The sequence below is a fragment of the Ranitomeya variabilis genome, chromosome 2, assembly GCF_051348905.1.
Source record: "Ranitomeya variabilis isolate aRanVar5 chromosome 2, aRanVar5.hap1, whole genome shotgun sequence".
Classification (NCBI taxonomy): domain Eukaryota; kingdom Metazoa; phylum Chordata; class Amphibia; order Anura; family Dendrobatidae; genus Ranitomeya; species Ranitomeya variabilis.
Window position 1 is genome coordinate 429,598,487 of NC_135233.1, and position 24,481 is coordinate 429,622,967.

The following is a 24,481-nucleotide window of genomic DNA, read 5'->3' on the forward strand; positions in this document are numbered from 1 at the left end:
TCGTAAAGCTATTTTTTATGTTTTATTCAGACTCCTTTTGTACTCCAGGTGTGCAAAATTGTATCTATTGCTGATATGATACTATAATGAGCCCACTTGCCCCAGGCATTTCTCTGCATATATTTTTTTTCCTGTGCTTTTGCAGCACTTTGCACAAAAATTGGCAAAAACCACATGAAATGACATGGTTTTGTGTACATTGCAGCAAAATAGTGTCATTTATGTAGTTATTTCATGCAAATTGTGACAAAACTGCCACTTGAAGAGGGGCGGGACCTTTGAAGGGGGCTGTCTAAGTAATGTAAGCAAAGAGTTGTATCTAGTAAGTATAGTATATGTGCTGGTTCTCTGTCAGTCTGCATGTGTGTTTTGTGTAGGGGAGCACAAGAGGTGAGGTTTATAAAACTCCAAAATACTTTAAGAAAAACACGAGAGAAAAGTGTGCAGACTACCTCCAAGGCATTAACCAAGTTTGAGGGATAGTCTGGGGACTGTAAATATGTAATGTTCGGTCAGGGGGTCTTTACTCTGACAGTCTGGCCTGGGATGTGCATTAAAGAAGGGTCTGGCCTGGGCTCTGTGTAATGAGTAGGGGTCTGTTGTGTAGTCTGTATTCATTTTGAGTTGTACTGTATAAATGTGCTAAGCTTTGTTTTGATACCATATACATGTACTGTATATTTGAAAAGAGTTCGGTTTTGGTGCCATATTAATGTACTGAGCTTAGTTCTGGAGTCATTTATTAACTGGACTTGGTTCTGAAAGAGTATTTATATACCGTGCTTCAGTTTGATGTGTTTTTGTATTGTGCTTCAGTCTTGTACCATATTAATGTACAGAACATAGTTTTGGTTTCATATTTATGTACTAAGCTTAGTTGTGGTAATCAATCTATGCACGGAGTATATTTCTGGAACCATATTTCTTTATTGAGCTTTGTTATGCTACCATTTTTATGTGCAAAGGTTAGTTTTGGCACCTTATTTATGTACTGGGCTTTGCTCTGGTATTGTATATATAACAACTGAGCTTAATTCTAGTTCTATACTTATTATTTGTGCTTGGAACTAATACAGCATGTGTTTACTGAACTTTGGTTTTGGTACAGTATTCATGTAACAATTTTTGATCTGGAACTGTATTAATGTAGTGAGCTTCGTTCCAGTAATGCATTTATTTACGGAGTTCACAGCGTACTGTATTAATAAAGCATGATTATGGTAATGTACTTATGTGCTGAGCTTTGTTCATGTACCGCATGTATTGTGCCACTGTATTTATATATTGTGCTTTGTTCTGGTGCTGTATTTTTATAACAAATTTTGTTTTGTTTTGTAATCATGTTCTATGCTTGGTTGTGGTAATGTATAAAGATCTTGATTCTGATAACTTATTTATTTAAAGTGCCTTGTTGTGTTGCTGCATTTATGTACTGAGCTTAGTTCTGGTACTGTATTCATGTAAGATGTTTTGTCTCGGTGCTGTATTTATGTACAAAGCCTGATTGTGGTAATGTATTGTGCACTGCACTTGGTTCTAGTACAGGTTTTCTGTACTGTTCATCTTCCAGCACACAATCTAATGGACTGTGCATGCAGTGTGATACTGAATGAACAATTCTAAGTTTTACATTTTAATAAATGAGTTTACTATAGCAAGTGCAGGACATTTATCTACCAGTGCCTAATAGATTACATGCAAACTGGGAGAGAAGGATTTGTTCAGTCCATAATGTGAATATGTTCCATGCAGATTTTGTTGGAGATTTGCCACTGATTTCTCCTTACACATTGCAAAGGATAAAATCTGCTATGTAAATCCACATAAAAGAGACAAAGTGCAGATTTCAAAATGGTATGTCAATATTCTGAGGATTTTTTTTTTTGAGATAGAAAACTATTATTACATGGTTTTCAAAAAAAAAAATTTGTTCAGTAATCCCTATCTTTTTTTGACAAGGTTATCCAATTAGGGGTCACCTTCAGAATTAGATGTCATTTTTTTGACCTGGTAATACAACGGGTCTCAAACAATAAACTCCTCTAGTAGCGTTATATGTGAAAATGGGTTGTCCAAAGGACACTTTTTATACAAAACAAAAATCAAATATATATATACCTGTACATATATATACAATTTTAAACAATTGGTTTCTTTACTCACTTCCCACACTTACAATATAAATAGGCTACACACACACACATTATATATATATATATATATATAAATAATCTTTATTTTTATATAGCGCTAACATTCCGCAGCGCTTTACAGTTTGCACACATTATCATTGCTGTCGCCGATGGGGCTCACAATCTAGAATCCCTATCAGTACACACACACATACCAGAAACACGCACTACATACATAGGACCAGGGCCGTTTCTTCAACAGGGCGGGCAGGGCGGCCACACGGGGCGCCGTGGGGCCGGGGGGCGCAGGAGAGGCCTCGGGCCCCGGTGGTCCCCTGCCCGCTGCTGCTGCTGTTTAAGGGCTGTCAGGGGCGCGGATGCCGCGCTCAGTGCTGAGCGCGGGCGCGCCCTGCCCGAACTCAGCTGCAAATCTGACAGCTGAGCGGTCAGATCATCGCCTCGCGTCGCCGCGCCCCCCCCCCCGCACCGCACATAATGGTTGCGGCCACCTCGGCGCCGCCACTCACCTCCGCTCCGCGCTGGATGAACAGCGAGAATGAACAGCCAGGATGAGGCAGCTCGGCCACTCCCACACTGATAGTATTATTTTCGGTGCCGGGGGGGGGGGGGGGAGAAATTTCCTACTCTCGCCCTGTGTCATTTTTGGGCTAGAAACTGCCCTGCATAGGACATACATCCTACGTGCATTTCACACATATATGCACATACCATAAAGTGCCACAAACACACACATACACCATATATGCACTACACCCATTTAAACACATACACTATGTAATGCTACACACATGCACCAGATATACAGAACACACACATATGTATACACTGCTCAAAAAAATAAAGGGAGCACTTAAACAACAGAATATAACTCCAAGTAAATGAAACTTCTGTGAACTCAAACTGTCCACTTAGGAAGCAACACTGATTGACAATCAATTTCACATGCTGCTGTGCAAATGGAATAGACAACAGATGGAAATTGGCAATTATCAAGACACCCTCAAAAAAGGAGTGGTTCTGCAGGTGGGGACCACAGACCACATCTCAGTACCAATGCTTTCTGGCTGATGTTTTGGTCACTTTTGAATGTTGGTTGTGCTTTCACCCTCGTGGTAGCATGAGACGGACTCTACAACCCACACAAGTGGCTCAGGTAGTGCAGCTCATCCAGGATGGCACATCAATGCGAGCTGTGGCAAGAAGGTTTGCTGTGTCTGTCAGTGTAGTGTCCAGAGGCTGGAGGCGCTACCAGTAGACAGGCCAGTACACCAGGAGACGTGGAGGGGGCCGTAGGAGGGCAACAACCCAGCAGCAGGACCACTACCTCCGCCTTTGTGCAAGGAGGAACAGGAGGAGCACTGCAAAATGACTTTCAGCAGGCCACAAATGTGCATGTGTCTGCACAAACGGTTAGAAACCGACTCAATGAGGATAGTCTGAGTGCCCGATGTCCACAGATGGGGGTTGTGCTCACAGCCCAACACCATGCAGGGTGCTTGGCAGTTGCCACAGAACACCAGGATTGGCAAATTCGCCACTGGAACCCTGTGCTCTTCACAGATGAAAGCAGGTTCACACTTAGCACATGTGACAGACGTGACAGTCTGGAGACAACATGGAGAGTGATCTGCTGCCTGCAACATCTTCAGCATGACAGGTTTGGTAGTGGGTCAGTAATGGTGTGGGGTGGCATTTCTTTGGAGGGCCGCACAGCCCTCCATGTGCTCGCCAGACGTAGCCTGACTGCCATTAGTTACCGAGATGAGATCCTCAGACCCCTTGTGAGACCATATGTTGGTGCGGGTGGCCCTGGGTTCCTCCTAATGCAGGACAATGCCAGACCTCATGTGGCTGGAGTGTGTCAGCAGTACCTGCAAGATGAAGGCATTGAAGCTATGGACTGGCCCGCCCGTTCCCCAGACCTGAATCCGATTGAGCACATCTGGGACATCATGTCTCGCTCCATCCACCAACGTCACGTTGCACCACAAACTGTCCAGAAGTTGGCGGATGCTTTAGTCCAGGTCTGGGAGGGGATCCCTCAGGAGACCATCCGCCGCCTCATCAGGAGCATGCCCAGGCGTTGTACAGTAGGGAGGTCATACAGGCACATGGTGGCCACAAACAATACTGAGCATCTTTTCCTTGTCATGAGGCATTTCCACTTAAGTTGGATCAGCCTGTAATTTGATTTTCCACTTTGATTTTGAGTATCATTCCAAATCCAGACCTCCATGGGATATTCATTTTGATTTATCTTGATAATTGTTATGTTTTATTGTTCTGAACACATTCCACTATGATATATAGCCAGTTGGGACTTCCGGCCGCTGTCCCCGAATCCCATAAGGCACCGCGCCCACATTAATCAGTGCAGCCAGGAGCATGCACAGTAACAGCCACAACCATGTACAGACTGGGGCTGAAATTCAGTCCTGGCATTTGAAATCCCACAGGCCCATGCTGTCCCCGTCCCTATGAACCAGATGTGACATATTACTAATATTGCCCTGGATGGAGGAAAGGAAGATTTTCTACAAGACCAATATTTCTAATGATACCCGTGGCTGCTGGGGTAAGTGACGGAGTCAGCAACTTTGTGCTCCAGCACAACTTTTAACAGTATGGGTGTCTTGAGAACACCGATTCTGTTAACAACATAGCAGACAAGGCAGCCCATGACCAGACAGGCCCTTCTGGCATTTGCCAGAATTGCCAGATGGCCAGTCCGGCCCTGGCCACAACTGCGCGCTCTACCCGCGCATGCGCGGTAACGACGCCGCTGTTACTGCGCCTGCGTGGGAAATGGCGGAGATGTTAATTTCACCGCACTCCTGATACGATAGCACCGGGCCTATTTCTAGTATACCATATTGCTATGTTTTATAAGTGCTGATCTCACTAAAATGGCCACAACTAAGAGTGCAGTGGGACTGCGGGGTCTGAGGAACGCTAATGGTTCCCTATAGTGATGTCAGCAATTGATCGCAATATGGTGAGCCACCGCATGATATAGCCAACAGCTGGTTCTGTTATAGAATTGTGATTTTAATAACCAAAATGGGAGCACTAGCCCAAACAAGCTGAGTCCTGCCCATGCTTTTCCATTTGGCATAGTGGGGCTTCCTGTTTGAAATAACAAAGAGCAGATCCCACTGTGCATGTGAATGGATGAATATATTATATCATATCTGCCCGTCAGTCCCTGGGGCACAAGAAATAAGCGATCGCCTGCAGCTTCCCTCCCAAAGAATAGCTGATCATCAGTGTGTTCTTACTTAGAGAAGGGACCTTGTCATCTTTTCACGGTTTTTCCTACTTTTAAGATTGATTTTTTTTGTTATTCCATTAATGTGTGATCAGATGACCCAATTTGATCTATAAAATGGGGGGCTTTACAAGGGTATACATGACCACTCTGCATTAAAGAGGATAGAAGATAAAGAGTCAACTCGTGGGATGTAATACATCAGTTAAAGGCTATGGCCCTGATTCATCAAGCTGGTCTTGAGAGGGCACGGTGGAGTGGGTGCCTCTTAATTAATAAGGTGGTGCACGAAGTGGCTTGTGCCTCCCCATGATCTTATTCCAGTCCCTCCCCAGGTCTAACCATTTTGTCGGAGCTGGGCAAAAATGGCGTGGAAACGCTAAAAGTAGCACAAACTGACATTGTCCAAAAAATTTGCTACTTTTCAAAAGTTTTTTTTCCAGAATTTGCCAAAAAAACTTTAAAGAATTAGTGTCATTGTCTCTTCCCAACAACCTCTTTTGTTTTTTTTTCCAAGATAAGATGCTGCCAGAGGAGACTGGCAGTATCTTTCCCCCACCTTCAGTATTTGGTCACTATTTTACATCAGTATTTGTAAGCCAAAACCAGGAGTGGGTGAATAATGCAGAAGTGGTGCATATGTTTCTATTATACTTTTCCTCTGATTGTTCCACTCCTGGTTTTGGCTACAAATATTGATGTAAAATTCTGATCATACTGAACGTGTGAACTTGGCCTTAGCGTTTCCATGTATGAGAGTCAGAATACATTCAGTACAGACCAAAAGTTTGGACACACCTTCTCATTTAAAGATTTTTCAGTATTTACATGACTATGAAAATTATAAATTCACACTGAAGGCATCAAAACTATGAATTAACACATGTGGAATTATATACTTAAAAAAGAGAGAAACAACTGAAATTATGTCTTATATTCCAGGTTCTTCAAAAAAGCCACCTTTTGCTTTGATGACTGCTTTGCACACTCTTGACATTCTCTTGATGAGCTTCAAGAGATAGTCACCGGGAATGGTCTTCCAACAATCTTGAAGGAGTTCCCAGAGATGCTTAGCACTTGTTGGCCCTTTTGCCTTCACTCTGCGATCCAGCTCACCCCAAACCATCTCGATTGGGTTCAGGTCTGGTGACTGTGGAGGCCAGGTCATCTAGCGTAGCACCCCATTATTCTCCTTCTTGATCAAATAGCCCTTACACAGCTTGGAGGTGTGTTTGGGGTCTTTGTCCTGTTGAAAAATAAATGATGACCCAACTAAACGCAAACCGGATGGAATAGCATGCCGCTGCAAGATGCTGTGGTAGCCATGCTGGTTCAGCATGCCCTCAATTTTGAATAAATCCCCAACAGTGTCACCAACAAAGCACCCCCACACCATCACACCTCCTCTTCCTCCATGCTTCACGGTGGGAACCAGGCATATAGAGTCCATCCGTTCACCCTTTCTGCAAAGACACGGTGGTTGGAACCAAAGATCTCAAATTTGGACTCATCAGACCAAAGCACAGATTTCCACTGGTCTAATGTCCATTCCTTGTGTTCTTTAGCCCAAACTTGCTTGTTGCCTGTCCTTAGCAGTGGTTTCCTAGCAGCTATTTTACCATGAAGGCCTGCTGCACAAAGTCTCCTCTTAACAGTTGTTGTAGAGAGGTGTCTGCTGCTAGAACTCTGTGTGGCATTGACCTGGTCTCTAATCTGAGCTGCTGTTAACCTGCGATTTCTGAGGCTGGTGACTCGGATAAACTTATCCTCAGAAGCAGAGGTGACTCTTGGTCTTCCTTTCCTGGGGCGGTCCTCATGTGAGCCAGTTTCTTTGTAGCGCTTGATGGTTTTTGTCACTGCACTTGGGGACACTTTCAAAGTTTTCCCAATTTTTTGGACTGACTGCCCTTCATTTCTTAAAGTAATGATGGCCACTCATTTTTCTTTACTTAGCTGCTTTTTTCTTGCCATAATACAAATTCTAACAGTCTATTCAGTAGGACTATCAGCTGTGTATCCACCAGACTTCTGCACAACACAACTGATGGTCCCAACCCCATTTATAAGGCAAGAAATCCTACTTATTAAACCTGACAGGGCACAACTGTGAAGTGAAAACCATTCCCGGTGACTACCTCTTGAAGCTCATCAAGAGAATGCCAAGAGTGTGCAAAGCAGTCATCAAAGCAAAAGGTGGCTACTTTGAAGAACCTAGAATATAAGACATAATTTCAATTGTTTTACACTTTTTTGTTAAGTATATAATTCCACATGTGTTAATTCATAGCTTTGATGCCTTCAGTGTGAATGTACAATTTTCATAGTCATGAAAATACAGAAAAATCTTTAAATGAGAAGGTGTGTCCAAACTTTTGGTCTGTACTGTACGTGTTAGTCAAATGATCAGTGGCTAATATGTACGGCGGCCTTTAGACAAAGAACTACACCTCCCATCATACCCCGAGTCGTGGTTTGCTGTGAGTAGTTTATCTCCTGCAGAGCGAGTCTTCCGTATTACAGACCTCTGCAGTATAATATCCCAGCACTGTCTTTTTACTTCCAGTTTTCATCTTCCCATTCATGAACTTAACGGATATTTCTGGAGACAGTTATTTTTTTGCTATTTTTATGTTTGTTTTGCTGTAGATTTGTTACAGCCTTTTTTTAGCTCATTCTATAACTTTAAAGCTTTTAGCTACAACATTATTTATGCCTAAAATTCCCCAAATATCCTGGGACTGAAAAGAGGATGTGAACTGCATAATTGTAGCATTAACTCTTTAGTAACACTGGGACCCTACGGTGTTTTCTTTTAGTGTCATGTGATAGTCAATCACTACTGGAAGGTACTTAAAGTGACACTACCCTAAAGGATATCCTAGTTTGCAATGACACATTTAAGATAAACTAACCCACATGTCAAATAGAGATTCATTTCAATAATGTCTAGAATTTCAATAATCTATTGATTTGCTATTCTGGGCTGCCAGGGTGGGCTCAAGACATAATCAGTCTCCTTCCCCCTCTGGCAGCCGATATTATAGTCCCTTTTTTTGCATTTCTGATGATGTTCAAGATTTCGTCTTGCAGTCATTCAATAGGCTCCGTTATGGTTTGCTGTAAATAACTTTGTTCTGATCATGACATGGTAATATGGCTTTGGACAGATTTGTATTCAATGGAAGTAAACAATCAAGGTTTCTTTTGCATGACAGCAAGCAGAGATCTTCGAAACTATAAAGGAGTTGTAAAGCAAATATATAACAACATTGTAAAAATAAACTCCCCAATATTAAACTATTGAGGGCACCCTTGTGCTAAATTTACTCTGCAAATCAGTGCAATCTATTATTCCCTGTCATCAGCCATATTCGGGTGGGGGAAAGTAATGTATTTCAATGGGATTCTCACAAGGCATTCTGCACTGTCTTTCACATCTGCAGCCCAATGTTAAAGTCTATAGTATATTATTGAAAAGGCTGCATACACAAAATGTTGTGTTTTGGGCGAGTTTTTCTTTCATGGGGGGGTGGGGCACTTTCCAAATAACTTTTTCTATGGTTCTTGGGCAACACCAAAGAAAAAAGCATAGTAGCAAAATAAAAAATTCCACCAAAAGGACTGTGTATCTAAAAACATTGCAAAAATTGTGAAGATGTAATTTCAGTTCTTTTTTGTGTGTGAATTGTGTACCAAAAATTCTCATTATTATTACTACATATTAAAATCCATGCAATTGCAAAAATTGTTAAGGCGTATGTTCACGAGTTTTTTTATGGTGTGAATTCTGTGCCAAAAATATTTTTAAAAATTATTAAAATCCGATTGCAACAAGAGCCTATAATGTATGTGGTGGAATAAGCATGGTGTTGCTCATTTTTTCACGTGTACATTGCAGCAAAATGTGCGTTTTATTTAGGATTTTACCACAGTTTTTGAAATACACCAAAAAACGACAACCTTTTGCTTTACTCCATATTGTCATTAGAAGTGCTAAAAAATGAATATATGTTAAAGCTGCGCGTTGTTACAAATCTGCTCCAAAAACCACACACATTATTTAGTGTGTATTTTACTGCATGAAAAATCCACATTAAAATAATTTAGCGTAAACATATCCTAAGTTTTTGTGTGTTTTTTTTTTTTTTTTTTTTTTTTATAGGTAGACTTGACTTGGTTGCCCAATGATTTGGGTGCTGAGTTTATGTAATCACTTCTGGTAACATATACTAATTGTGACAGTCACCTGTCACGGCAAACAAGGTGTCCCCATCCCAAAGTTTTCCACTTTGCAGGAAGGAGGGCCGCCCTTCAGTCAACAAATATGTGATTTAATTAGCCCTTTGCTGAGTAATTCACTGTAACAATGAATTTCCCAAGGGGACTCGACTTGACACGAGCTGCTGGGCAGAGCGAGGAGGATGAGGAGAGGCTGAGCTTGGGAGAGCAGGTTTTTTTAGAGGCGTGGGAGACACAGCCTGAGATCACTGCCTCAGTTGGATGTTGTACTCTTGTGTCTTGCAGACCAGCACTTTGCATGCGGAGGCTTGAAGATTCAGCCTGGAGAAAGTTTACATGACACCATGAAGGAGAATGACAAGTACCATGTCTCTTCTGATGAGGAGAAAGGCATCCACATCATCAACATCAAAGCCATCGAAGACATCGGCTACATCCAACCAGACACCTTGGTAAGTGGCAGATGTTCTGCCGTTGTCATATAACATATGTCACCACCAAGCTGTATATCATATCATGGCAGCTGGATAATAACCCCGTAGGGAATTTTACTGTACGCCCATCAGCCCCTTCCTATGCAATCCTGAGAGTTTTGATGTGTTAATGCAGAGATATGTCAAAAGTTGGGTTAGTATAATGACCTGACTTTGGCACACGTGTGTTTGGACATTGTAAAAAAATACAACTGTTACTATGCGGTATGTATTTTTTCAAGCATTTGTATCATTGATGGAACCATGATTACGGTATATTTTTCTCTTGGAATATATTAGGCTTTGATTGGCTCGTTAGATTTTAATCTTTTTTTTTTGCAAAATCCTTATTTAAACTTTTCAAATTAATTTGATACTTAGAAACTTACCCCCAAAAAAGATTAAATGTAGACAGAAAGAAAGGCTGGTCTTGGAGGTGAAATGTGATGGGAATCCAGTGTAAAGAAAAACCTTACCTGCAGCCCTGTGGAAAATAAATACATGAGTTATGACAAATGGCAGCTCCAATCAGCCGTATTAATCAGTGGGCTGTAAGAGTACGGGTTCTGGAAGGGTTAAAAATACTTCTTTGAGAATCCCAAAGATCCCAGTGAAGAACACCCCCAAAATAGATTGTCCCCTGCTAGCAGAATATAATAATCTGATTATCAGATGCCCAACAGTTGTCCTCTCCATTGCCAAAATGTTTGCACTGGCTAATGGAGAAGTAAGGAAGTGTTTCATACAGGCGTATGGGGGGTAAGTTAGGAAAGCTTCCTAATTGGTTTAATGTATTAATGCGGTAGGAAGTATTATCCTTTCTTGATCCAAATTTTTAGTAATATTCCCTGGACTGCAAAGCCAAAATCATGGGGTTCAAAAAATGTGGTAAGCTCAGCTCTTCTGTCAGGTTGTCACCAGTGCCATGCTTGAACTTAAAGCTACCAGCTCAGGTCTTCCCAGTACCAGCTCAGGTCTCCCCAGTACCAGATCGGGTCTCGCCAGTACCAGCTCAGGTCTCCACAGTACCAGAACAAGCTCAGGTCTCCCCAGTACCAGATCGGGTCTCGCCAGTACCAGCTCGGGTTCTCCCCAGTACCAGCTCGGGTCTCCCCAGTACCAGCTCAGGTCTCCCCAGTACCAGTACCGGCTTGGGTCTCCCCAGTACCAGTACTGGCTCGGGTCTCCCCAGTACCAGCTCGAGTCTCCCCAGCATCAGTACCAGCACCAGCTCGGATCTCCCCAGTACCAGTACGTGTCTCCCCAGTACCAGCACGTGTCTCCCCAGTACCAGCTCGGGTCTCCCCAGTACCAGCTCAGGTCTCCCCAGCACCAGCTCAGGTCTCCCCAGCACCAATACCACCTCGGGTCTCCCCAGTACAGGCTCGGGTCTCCCCAGTACCAGCTCAGGTTTCCCCAGTACCAGCTCAGGTCTCACCAGTACCAGTCCCGGGGTATACCATGTGGCTTCTACAGGGTTCCATTTCCTAAATCAAGACTCCTCTCCTTGCTCAAAACAAAAATTGGCCTTATGGTAACAGAAAGTGGATGTTAGGGGAAAAACAACCACCCATCCCTTCTGTCCTAGATGGCGAAAGCCAACACTGACTAGGTGGGACCCTAGTTTGATCTTGGGGCCACTTCGTATCTGGAGATGATTGTCTACTTTCCACTTTTGGAAATAAATTTCCATAAGGAATTTTTTTTTTTGCAAAACCACAACACCAATAATGTCCCACCCTTTGGACGCAGGCGCAAAGTCTGATGTTACAATAGGTTCATAGCGTCGGGATGCTTTGAGTGCTTCCTCCTGGAAATCTCCCATTTTTCTGGGACCCTTGAGGACATTTTGGGGGCGTCATAAAAGTATGACTAATTCTCTACTATCAGACACACAATGGGTGCAGTTTCATAGGTAAACAATCAGATTTCCGGAGTAAGGATTTGACTTAGGATCATCACCCTGCTAGAGTACTTGTGAATTACTGCGTCATCCATGGGGTCCGGCTGATATAATAAGGGGGCATCTTAGAATAAACACACTCTTCGCATGTGGTCTCTATCCATGCACCCCCTATAACTACACCCCTGCTAATAGTTGGGTGGTTTACATGGCGTCTGCAGGTGTTTCTTGGACTCGGGCTGTGCCGCCTCCTCTTGTGTCAATATGTACATACGTATTTTATATCCTGGCACTTGTAAAGCATTTATAACATCCCGGCCAATTTACCATCCACAGGAGCTACGCAGTTATAGGGCTGGCTCTATTGTTATCAAACGGCTCCTGGCTAAATAAAATCTTAGGAGATCATAAATGATGGTATTTGTTTATAGTCTGTCACCATGGTGACTCATAATTCTGCACCGGAGCCGTATACACAAGATGGTAATTTATCTGAAAGTTGTTTTCTTTTTAGTTTTAGAAACATTATTTCCAAATCTGTAGATATCTATATATCTTTAAACCCCTTTAAGGGGGTTGACAATTTTTTTTTTTTGTGATTTAATTCTCTTATTCCTCTTCTTCGAAGAGCCAAAAGTTTTTTTATTTATCCATCAACAAAGCCGAACAAGTTGTTGTTTTGAATGCCACCATTCACTTTAGTAGAGATGAGTGATCAGTTCGCAGGACTCTGATCCATCAGCCAGATCAGTAGTCTCCAACCGCTGGACGGGAGCTCTGCAATTCCTCGGCGCGGCTTTTCATCAGCCAGGTTTGGCGTGACGCCATCATTGCAGCATGACACACAGAAGATGTCACATCAGCCCTGGCTATTCAAAAGCCGTGCCGGAGATCCCGCAAGGTAAGAGATCTAGAAACACATGGGCCACTTGCACATTGAACAAGTCTGTAGGAACCTGTTCACACCACCAGAAAACTTGAAGACACAAAAGAGCACAGTGAGGTCAAAAATACTCTGTTGTAAAAAAATCACAGTAATCAGCAAGTGCTAGTCAAAAGATGTAAAGAAAACAGGGTATTTAGTTGATACGTTTTTTTGCAAAAAAATGTATACTAAGCTGCTCCACCAAATCGTCAAGGTATACCCTTATAGAGCAGTCCTAACTAATGTATAGAATCCCTATCTGATGTATTTAAAACCTGATCATCTGTATAGTACCTGTATAAGCAGGGTTCAGAGAAGGACTATCCATGTGGACATGCAGGATGGAACAGCTTAAATGCAAATGACCCACAGAGGAGTGGTGGACTCCCCAGTCTTGTAGAAACAAGAGAACAATTATAGAACCAGAAACACATGGGCCACTTGCACATTGAACAAGTCTGTAGGAACCTGTTCACACCACCAGAAAACTTGAAGACACAAAAGAGCACAGTGAGGTCAAAAATACTCTGTTGTAAAAAAAAAAAAAAAACGTATCAACTAAATACCCTGTTTTCTTTACATCTTTTGACTAGCACTTGCTGATTACTGTGATTTTTTTACAACAGAGTATTTTTGACCTCACTGTGCTCTTTTGTGTCTTCAAGTTTTCTGGTGGTGTGAACAGGTTCCTACAGACTTGTTCAATGTGCAAGTGGCCCATGTGTTGCTGGTTCTATAATTGTTCTCTTGTTTCTACAAGACTGGGGAGTCCACCACTCCTCTGTGGGTCATTTGCATTTAAGCTGTTCCATCCTGCATGTCCACATGGATAGTCCTTCTCTGAACCCTGCTTATACAGGTACTATACAGATGATCAGGTTTTAAATACATCAGATAGGGATTCTATACATTAGTTAGGACTGCTCTATAAGGGTATACCTTGACGATTTGGTGGAGCAGCTTAGTATACATTTTTTTGCAAAAAAATGTATCAACTAAATACCCTGTTTTCTTTACATCTTTTGACTAGCACTTGCTGATTACTGTGATTTTTTTACAACAGAGTATTTTTGACCTCACTGTGCTCTTTTGTGTCTTCAAGGTAAGAGATCTGCAGAGATCCTGTACAGCGGCCAGAGATTACTGACCTGACCGATGAACCAAAGTCACATGAATGGATCTGCCATCTCTACACCTTACCATATAATGTACTGGCAAACAGAAAAACTATTCCAAGTGTCATGGAAATAGTTTACTAGTGTCTTTGGGGTTTTGTTTTTACAGTGATCACTGTGTAGTAAAAATGGCCTGGCGGCATGATTTACCAGGTCAGTACGATTACAGAGATACCAAACTCATATAGGATTTTTCATTGTTTTAGTGGGTTAAAAAAAAACAAAAAAAAAAAAACTTTAGGCGCTTCTGATTTCTAAGATCCGTTTCTTTGATAATTTATCATTGCATTTTTATTGAGGGGAAGCCATATTTACCTCTTATCCATCCACATCCCACATATCTTCATCATATCCGTCTTCTTCATATTTAATAGATATCCATCTCTATCCCTCATATTCTCCTCATTTCCATCCATGTCCCTCAGCATGTGGTTAGAAGCCGCCGGATACCTGTCTGTAGGATCAGTGCACGGCACCGCACTGTCAGAATGTGGGGAGAAGCCGCCAGGGACCTGTCTGTAGGACTAGTGCACAGCACCGCACTGTCAGTTTGTGGGGAGAAGCCGCCGGATACCTGTCTGTAGGACTAGTGCACGGCACCGCACTGTCAGAATGTGGGGAGAAGCCGCCAGGGACCTGTCTGTAGGACTAGTGCACAGCACCGCACTGTCAGCGTATGGCGAGAAGCCGCCGGGGTCCTGTCTGTAGGACTAGTGCACAGCACCGCACTGTCAGCATGTTAGGAGAAGCCCCCGGGGACCTGTCTGTAGGGCTAGTGCACAGCACCGCACTGTCAGCGTGCAGGGAGAATCCGCCAGGGACCTGTCTGTAGGACTAGTGCACAGCACCGCACTGTCAGAATGTGGGGAGAAGCTGCCGGGGACCTGTCTGTAGGACTAGTGCACAGCACCGCACTGTCAGCGTGTGGTGAGAAGCCGCCGGGGTCCTGTCTGTAGGACTAGTGCACAGCACCGCACTGTCAGCATGTTAGGAGAAGCCCCCGGGGACCTGTCTGTAGGGCTAGTGCACAGCACCGCACTGTCAGCGTGTGGTGAGAAGCCGCCAGGGACCTGTCTGTAGGACTAGTGCACAGCACTGTCAGCGTGTTAGGAGAAGCCGCTGGGGACCTGTCTGTAGGGCTAGTGCACAGCACCGCACTATCAGCGGGTGGGGAGAAGCCGCCGGGGACCTGTCTGTAGGACTAGTGCACAGCACCGCACTGTCAGCGTGTTAGGAGAAGCCGCCGGGGACCTGTCTGTAGGACTAGTGCACAGCACCGCACTGTCAGCGTGCAGGGAGAATCCGCCAGGGACCTGTCTGTAGGACTAGTGCACAGCACCGCACTGTCAGCGTGTGGTGAGAAGCCGCCGGGGTCCTGTCTGTAGGACTAGTGCACAGCACCGCACTGTCAGCATGTTAGGAGAAGCCCCCGGGGACCTGTCTGTAGGACTAGTGCACAGCACCGCACTGTCAACGTGTGGTGAGAAGCCGCCAGGGACCTGTCTGTAGGACTAGTGCACAGCACTGTCAGCGTGTTAGGAGAAGCCGCTGGGGACCTGTCTGTAGGGCTAGTGCACAGCACCGCACTGTCAGCGGGTGGGGAGAAGCCGCCGGGGACCTGTCTGTAGGACTAGTGCACAGCACCGCACTGTCAGCGTATTAGGAGAAGCCGCCGGGGACCTGTCTGTAGGACTAGTGCACAGCACCGCACTGTCAGCGGGTGGGGAGAAGCCGCCGGGGACCTGTCTGTAGGACTAGTGCACAACACCGCACTGTCAGCGGGTGGGGAGAAGTCGCCGGGGACCTGTCTGTAGGACTAGTGCACAGCACTGCACTGTCAGCGTGTTAGGAGAAGCCGCCAGGGACCTGTCTGTAGGACTAGTGCACAGCACCGCACTGTCAGAATGTGGGAAGAAGCTGCCGGGGACCTGTCTGTAGGACTAGTGCACAGCACTGCACTGTCAGCGTGTTAGGAGAAGCCGCCAGGGACCTGTCTGTAGGACTAGTGCACAGCACCGCACTGTCAGAATGTGGGGAGAAGCTGCCGGGGACCTGTCTGTAGGACTAGTGCACAGCACCGCACTGTCAGAATGTGGGGAGAAGCCGCCAGGGACCTGTCTGTAGGACTAGTGCACAGCACCGCACTGTCAGCGGGTGGGGAGAAGTCACCGGGGACCTGTCTGTAGGACTAGTGCACAGCACCGCACTGTCAGAATGTGGGGAGAAGCCGCCAGGGACCTGTCTGTAGGACTAGTGCACAGCACCGCACTGTCAGCGTGTGGGGAGAAGCCGCCGGGGACCTGTCTGTAGGACTAGTGCACAGCACCGCTCGCTCCACAGCAGCTAATAAAAGTATGTTTTTCTCTGAAATACCGCAGCTTAAGGGCATGTTCACACTTTGCAGATTTTGCTGCGTATTTTTCCGCAGCGGATTTGGAAAAATCGCATTGAAAAACCGCTGCGGTTTTCCCTGCGGTTTCTTCTGCGGATTCCTCTGTGGGTTTTCAACAGCACTTTCCTATTGGTGCATGTTGAAAACCGCTGCGGAATCCGCAGAAAGAAGTGACATGCTCCTTTTTTTCCCGCAGCAATTCCGCGCGGTTTTTAAAGGGATTTTCCGCAAAGTGGGCACAGCGTTTTTTGTTTTCCATAGGGTAGCATTGTACTGTACCCTGCATGGAAAACTGCTGCGGATCCGCAGAGGCAAATCCGCTAAAAAACGCAAAGTGTGAACATAGCCTAATAGAGCCAAACATACCTGGTGATATACTACAGCTGGGGCTGATACACGCTGCACAAACCATGAGTTTCCTGGATCACCTGTCAGGCTCCCTTTAATAACTTTACTATAATAATAATGTTGCATACTATAACAATATTACATATAACACAGCTCATGCCGTGGTTACTGAATGGAGGCTTGTTATACTCACAGGCTGGGCTGTAAGAATAATAAGACCTTACCTCCCCATCAGCCCCCAAAACAGCATCTATTAGGCTAAGTTCACGTTAGCGTTTATGTGCGCAGCGTATCATCTGCATACGCAAATGCATGCCAAAACGCATGCTTACGCCTGCGCATCATCTTGCGCATGACACAAACAAAAATGCTGCGTGTGCATGCCTTTAAATGCGTTTACGTTTTTTATGCGCATGGTGGAGGCGGTGACATTATTTTGTGGACATGTGCAGTCTAAAGGATGCATGCGTATAGAACGCATTGGTATGCATGTCATTGCGTACCAATGCATTCCCATAGACAGTAAGGTGTTGTTTTTTTAAGCAATTTCCGGCATGCAGACAATTGCACAATATTTGACGCCTCAAAAAATGCAACATGTTGCGTTTGCCTGAAACCGCCGCTCACCGCGAAACGACACATGCGTAAGCATCTGCATGCATAAGCATGTCCCTGCGTACACCATGTTAAAGATATGTACGCATGTGGATCATACACTGCACACAGAAACGCTAACGTGAACCTGGCCTTACATGTGATGGAGTGCATAACACTAAACACTGTAATAATAAGTATAATAATAAGACACCTGCCCTGTCCTCCCTCCACCACCCCTTCAGTGCCCACCCTGTTATGGCTGGACCTAGTGGTTAGGAGCACCTGGAATGACCTGATAGTCAAAACTGAAAAATAGAGCGAGCTCTGGGAAGTGGGAGCTCTGCTGACCGCAGCCCTAATCTATTATCACACACACTAGAATTAGCAGTGGATCGTACCTGACTCTGCCTAGCCGACTCTTCACAGCCTGAGAGGTAACTACCCCTAAAGAGAAATATAGCCTCATCTTGCCTCAGAGAAATTCCCCAAAGGAAAAGAGCAGCCCCCCACATATATTGACTGTGAGTTAAGAGGAAGGCACAAACATAGGAATGAGACAGGTTTCAGCAAAGGAGGCCCGACTTACTAAATAGACAGAAGATAGATAAAGGGATCTTTGCGGTCAGCACAAAAAACTACAAAAAGCCACGCAGAGTGAGCAAGAAACCCCCCTGCCACTCTGCAACCCAGAGCTTCCAGCTAGCGAGACAATATCATGATAGCCAGCTGGACAAAACTTAGCAGGTACTCAGAAATATATTCAGCACACAAATGAACAACAAATGAGCTTAACAGGGACTTAGCTTCTGCTGAAGTAGACAGGTCATCAGGAGATCCAAGTGAGATCTGAACCAGTACAGATACATTGACAACTGGCATCAGGTAATGATCTGAGCAGAGTTAAATAGGGGACCCAGCCCAGTCCTAAACGATGCAGCTGAGGAAGCCACCTCCAGACCAGCAGCTCCACTTTCAGCCACCAGAGGGAACCCACGGACAGAACTCACAGAAATACCATTCCTGACCACAGGAGGGAGTTCGAGAACAGAGTTCACAACAGTACCCCCCCCTTGAGGAGGGGTCACCGAACCCTCACCAGAACCCCCCGGCCGATTAGGACGAGCCAAATCAAAGGCACGAACCAAATCAGCAGCATATATAAGGCCCAATATAACGAGGCTTAAACTTAGGAGAAGAAACCTTCATAGGAACATAACGAGATGACAGCCAAACCAGATCCCCAACTTGAAGTCGAGGACCAACACGGCGACGGCGGTTAGCGAAACGTTGAGCCTTCTCCTGTGACAATGTCAAATTGTCCACTACATGAGTCCAAATTTGCTGCAACCTGTCCACCACAGAATCCACACCAGGACAGTCCGAAGGCTCAACCTGCCCTGAAGAGAAACGAGGATGGAAACCAGAATTACAATAAAAAGGTGAAACCAAAGTAGCCGAACTGGCCCGATTATTAAGGGCGAACTCAGCCAATGGCAAGAAGGTCACCCAATCATCCTGATCAGCAGAAACAAAGCATCTCAGATAGGTCTCCAAAGTCTGATTGGTTCGCTCAGTTTGTCCATTTGTCTGAGGATGGAAAGCAGAAGAAAAAGACAAATCAATGCCTCTTAGCACAAAAGGACCGCCAAAACCTCGAAACAAACTGGGAACCTCTGTCCGACACAATGTTCTCCGGAATGCCATGCAAACGAACCACATGCTGGAAAAACAATGGAACCAAATCAGAGGATGAAGGCAACTTAGGCAAGGGTACCAAATGGACCATCTTAGAGAAGCGATCACAAACCACCCAGATGACCGACATCCTTTGAGAGACAGGGAGATCTGAAATAAAATCCATGGAAACATGCGTCCAGGGCCTCTTCGGGACCGGCAAGGGCAAAAGTAACCCACTGGCACGAGAACAGCAGGGCTTCGCCCGAGCACAAGTCCCACAGGACTGCACAAAAGCACGCACATCCCGGGACAAGGAAGGCCACCAAAAGGACCTAGCCACCAAATCTCTGGTACCAAAAATTCCAGGATGACCAGCCAACACCGAACAATGAACTTCCGAGATAACCTTACTAGTCCATCTATCAGGGACAAACAGTCTCTCTGCAGGACAGCGGTCAGGTCTATCCGCCTGAAACTCCTGCAGAACCCGCCGCAAATCAGGGGAGATGGCAGACAAAATCACCCCCTCTTTGAGAATACCAGCCGGCTCAGAAACTCCCGGAGAATCAGGCACAAAACTCCTTGAAAGGGCATCAGCCTTCACATTCTTAGAACCCGGAAGGTATGAAACCACGAAATTTAAACGGGAGAAAAACAGTGACCATCGAGCCTGTCTAGGGTTCAACCGCTTGGCAGACTCGAGATAAGTCAGATTCTTGTGATCCGTCAAGACCACCACGCGATGCTTGGCGCCCTCAAGCCAATGTCACCACTCCTCGAATGCCCACTTCATGGCCAACAACTCCCGATTGCCAACATCATAATTACGCTCAGCAGGCGAAAACTTTCTAGAAAAGAAAGCGCATGGCTTCATCACAGAGCCATCAGAACTTCTCTGAGACAAAACAGCCCCTGCTCCAATCTCAGAAGCATCAACCTCGACCTGAAAAGGGAGCGAAACATCTGGCTGACACAACACAGGAGCCGAAGAAAAACGACGTTTCAGCTCCTGAAACGCCTCAACGGCCGCAGAGGACCAATTCACCACATCCGCACCTTTCTTGGTCAAATCAGTCAGTGGTTTGACAACACTAGAAAAATTAGCGATAAAGCGACGGTAAAAATTCGCAAAGCCCAGGAATTTCTGAAGGCTCTTTTGTAGGCTGAGTCCAATCATAAATGGCCTGAACTTTAACAGGGTCCATCTCGATAGTAGAAGGGGAAAAAATGAAGCCCAAAAAGGAAACCTTCTGAACTCCGAAGAGACACTTAGACCCCTTCACAAACAAGGAATTAGCACGAAGGACTTGGAACACCATTCTGACCTGTTTCACATGAGACTCCCAATCATCCGAAAAGACCAAAATATCATCCAAATATACTATCATGAATCTATCCAGATACTTTCGGAAGATGTCATGCATAAAGGACTGGAACACAGATGGCGCATTAGAAAGCCCGAATGGCATCACCAGATACTCAAAATGGCCCTCGGGCGTATTAAATGCGGTTTTCCATTCATCGTTCTGCTTAATACGCACAAGATTATACGCTCCTCGAAGATCTATCTTGGTAAACCAACTAGCCCCCTTAATCCGAGCAAACAAATCAGACAATAGAGGCAAAGGGTACTGAAATTTGACCGTGATTTTATTAAGAAGGCGGTAATCTATACAAGGTCTCAGAGAACCATCCTTCTTGGCCACAAAAAAGAACCCTGCTCCCAACGGTGACGACGACGGGCGAATATGCCCTTTCTCCAAGGACTCCTTTATATAGCTCCGCATAGCGGCGTGTTCTGGCACAGATAAATTGAAAAGTCGGCCCTTAGGAAACTTACTACCAGGAATCAAATTAATAGAACAATCATAATCCCTATGAGGAGGCAGGGCACTGGGCTTGGGCTCATCAAATACATCCTGGTAATCCGACAAGAACTCAGGTACTTCAGAAGGAGTGGAAGAAGAAATTGACAACGCTGGAACATCACCATGGGCCCCTTGACAACCCCAACTGGACACAGACAAAGATTTCCAGTCCAATACTGGATTATGGACCTGTAGCCATGGCAAACCCAACACGACCACATCATGCAAATTATGCAACACCAAAAAGCGAATATCTTCCCGATGTGCAGGAGCCATGCACATGGTCAACTGGGTCCAGTACTGAGGCTTATTCTTGGCCAAAGGCGTAGCATCAATTCCCCTTAATGGAATAGGATGCTGCAAGGGCTCCAAGAAAAAAACACAGCGCCTGGCATACTCTAAGTCCATCAAATTCAGGGCTGCGCCTGAATCCACAAATGCCATAACAGAGTAGGATGACAAAGAGCAAATCAAAGTAACGGACAAAAGAAATTTAGGCTGTACAGTACCAATGGTGACAGACCTAGCGGACTGCTTAGTGCGCTTAGGACAATCAGAGATCGCATAAGTGGAGTCACCACAGTAAAAACACAGCCCATTCTGACGTCTGTGCTCTTGCCATTCAGTTCTGGTCAAAGTCCTATCACATTGCATAGGCTCAGGCCTCTGCTCAGAGGACACCGCCATATGGTGCACAACTTTCCGCTCCCGCAAACGCCGATCGATCTGAATAGCCAAGGACATTGATTCATTCAGACCAGCAGGCGTGGGGAACCCCACCATAACATCCTTAAGGCCCTCAGAAAGACCCTTTCTGAAAATTGCTGCCAGAGCACACTCATTCCATTGAGTAAGCACAGACCACTTTCTAAACTTTTGACAATACATTTCAGCATCATCCTGACCCTGACATAGAGCCAGCAAGATTTTCTCTGCCTGATCCACAGAATTTGGTTCGTCATAGAGCAATCCAAGCGCCAGAAAAAACGCATCTACATTAAGCAATGCAGGATCTCCTGGCGCAAGGGAGAATGCCCAGTCTTGAGGGTCACCACGCAACAGGGAAATAATGATTTTTACTTGCTGACTAGGGTCACCAGAGGAGCGGGGTTTCAGGGCAAGAAACAGTTTACAATTATTCTTGAAATTCAGAAACTTTGATCTATCCCCAGAAAACAAATCAGGAATTGGGATTCTAGGCTCTAACATAGGATTCTGAACTATATAATCCTGAATGCCTTGTACCCTTGCAGTGAGATTGTCCACACAAGAGGACAGACCTTGAATGTCCATATCTACACCTGAGTCCTGAACCACCCAGAGGTTTAGGGGAAAAAAAAGACTAAACACACTGCAGAGAAAAAAAAATGGTCTCAGAACTTCTCTTATCCCTCTATTGAGATGCATTAACACTTTCTGGCCAGTTGTACTGTTATGGCTGGACCTAGTGGTTAGGAGCACCTGGAATGACCTGATAGTCAAAACTGAAAAATAGAGCGAGCTCTGGGAAGTGGGAGCTCTGCTGACCGCAGCCCTAATCTATTATCACACACACTAGAATTAGCCGTGGATCGTACCTGACTCTGCCTAGCCGACTCTTCACAGCCTGAGAGGCAACTACCCCTAAAGAGAAATATAGCCTCACCTTGCCTCAGAGAAATTCCCCAAAGGAAAAGAGCAACCCCCCACATATATTGACTGTGAGTTAAGAGGAAGGCACAAACATAGGAATGAGACAGGTTTCAGCAAAGGAGGCCCGACTTACTAAATAGACAGAAGATAGATAAAGGGATCTTTGCGGTCAGCACAAAAAACTACAAAAAGCCACGCAGAGTGAGCAAGAAACCCCCCGCGCCGACTCACGGCGCGGTAGGTGCCACTCTGCAACCCAGAGCTTCCAGCTAGCGAGACAATATCATGATAGCCAGCTGGACAAAACTTAGCAGGTACTCAGAAATATATTCAGCACACAAATGAACAACAAATGAGCTTAACAGGGACTTAGCTTCTGCTGAAGGAGACAGGTCATCAGGAGATCCAAGTGAGATCTGAACCAGTACAGATACATTGACAACTGGCATCAGGTAACGATCTGAGCAGAGTTAAATAGGGGACCCAGCCCAGTCCTAAACGATGCAGCTGAGGAAGCCACCTCCAGACCAGCAGCTCCACTTTCAGCCACCAGAGGGAACCCACGGACAGAACTCACAGAAATACCATTCCTGACCACAGGAGGGAGTTCGAGAACATAGTTCACAACACCACCCTGTCCCCATCCTCTCACATTCAGTGACCATTACATACCTGAACATCGTAAAGCTAATAAATTTTGGCCACCGTCCGATGAAGTTTGCAGGCAGGTAGTTTATGAATGGCACCTGCAATTTCTGATTCAAGTGCTGCAGGTGCAGAGCATGAGATGAGGTCAGACATGACCAGGCAGTGTCTGAGGTAAATGTAACGACCAGCTCTACCCTCACCTACTGTATCCTCACCCATCCCTTGTAGATTGTGAGCCCTCGCGGGCAGGGTCCTCTCTCCTCCTGTACCAGCTGTGACTTGTGTTGTTCATGATTATTGTACTTGTTTTTACTATGTATAACCCTCCTCACATATAAAGCACCATGGAATAAATGGCGCTATAATAATAATAAATAATAATAATAATAATGTGGCCATTAGGACCCAGGGGAGCTCCAGCGTGCATGAACCAGAGCACACAGAAAGCCAGAGCTATCCAGTGCAGGTCTGACATAAGAGCAGGTCAAAAACTTATCAGCTCAGCTCCTGCTGCAAACTGCAGAGACTCTGCCACTCTGCTAGTCAGTGTGCAGCATCTCAGGAAGGAAGATAGAGGAGCAGGCAATGGGCACTGGTCTCCTCAGTGCTGCCTGAGGACAGACGCAGCTGTAGCTTTGGGTGGGCCCCTTCATGGGATGGGGCCCCGGGCGAGGCCCCCCTCTGCCCCCCAGTAGCTACGTTACTGCCTCATATCCATCCACATCCCTCATATTTACCTCATATCCATCCACATTGCTCATTTTTACCTCATATCCATCCACATCGCTCATCTTTACCTCATATCCATCCACATCGCTCATTTTTACCTTATATCCATCCACATCCCTCATTTTTACCTCATATCCATCCACATCGCTCATATTTACCTCATATCATCCGTCTCCCTCATTTTTACCTCATATTCATTAATGTCCCTAATATTTACCTAATATCATTCTCTCCCTCATATCCATCCACGTTCCTTATATTTACCTCATATCCATCCACATCCCTCATAGTTATCTCATATCCATCCGTCTCCCTCATATATATTAATGTCCCTAATATTTACCTCATGTCATTCTTCTCTCCCTCATATCCATCCACGTTCCTTATGTTTACCTCATATCCATCCCCCTCATATTTATCTCTCATCTATCTCTCTCCTTCATCTCTCCATCTA

General features: G+C 45.1%; 1 protein-coding gene across 2 annotated transcripts in view; it reads left to right on the plus strand.

Annotated features, from left to right (window-relative positions):
• Positions 1-24,481, plus strand: part of ANO1 (anoctamin 1) — a 202,908-nt gene that overhangs the window by 93,081 nt on the left and 85,346 nt on the right. For both annotated transcript variants that reach the window (XM_077286964.1, XM_077286965.1), the window contains exon 2: positions 9,946-10,112. In XM_077286964.1, the coding sequence (XP_077143079.1) occupies positions 9,946-10,112 (167 nt within the window). The remainder of the gene's footprint in view (positions 1-9,945; positions 10,113-24,481) is intronic.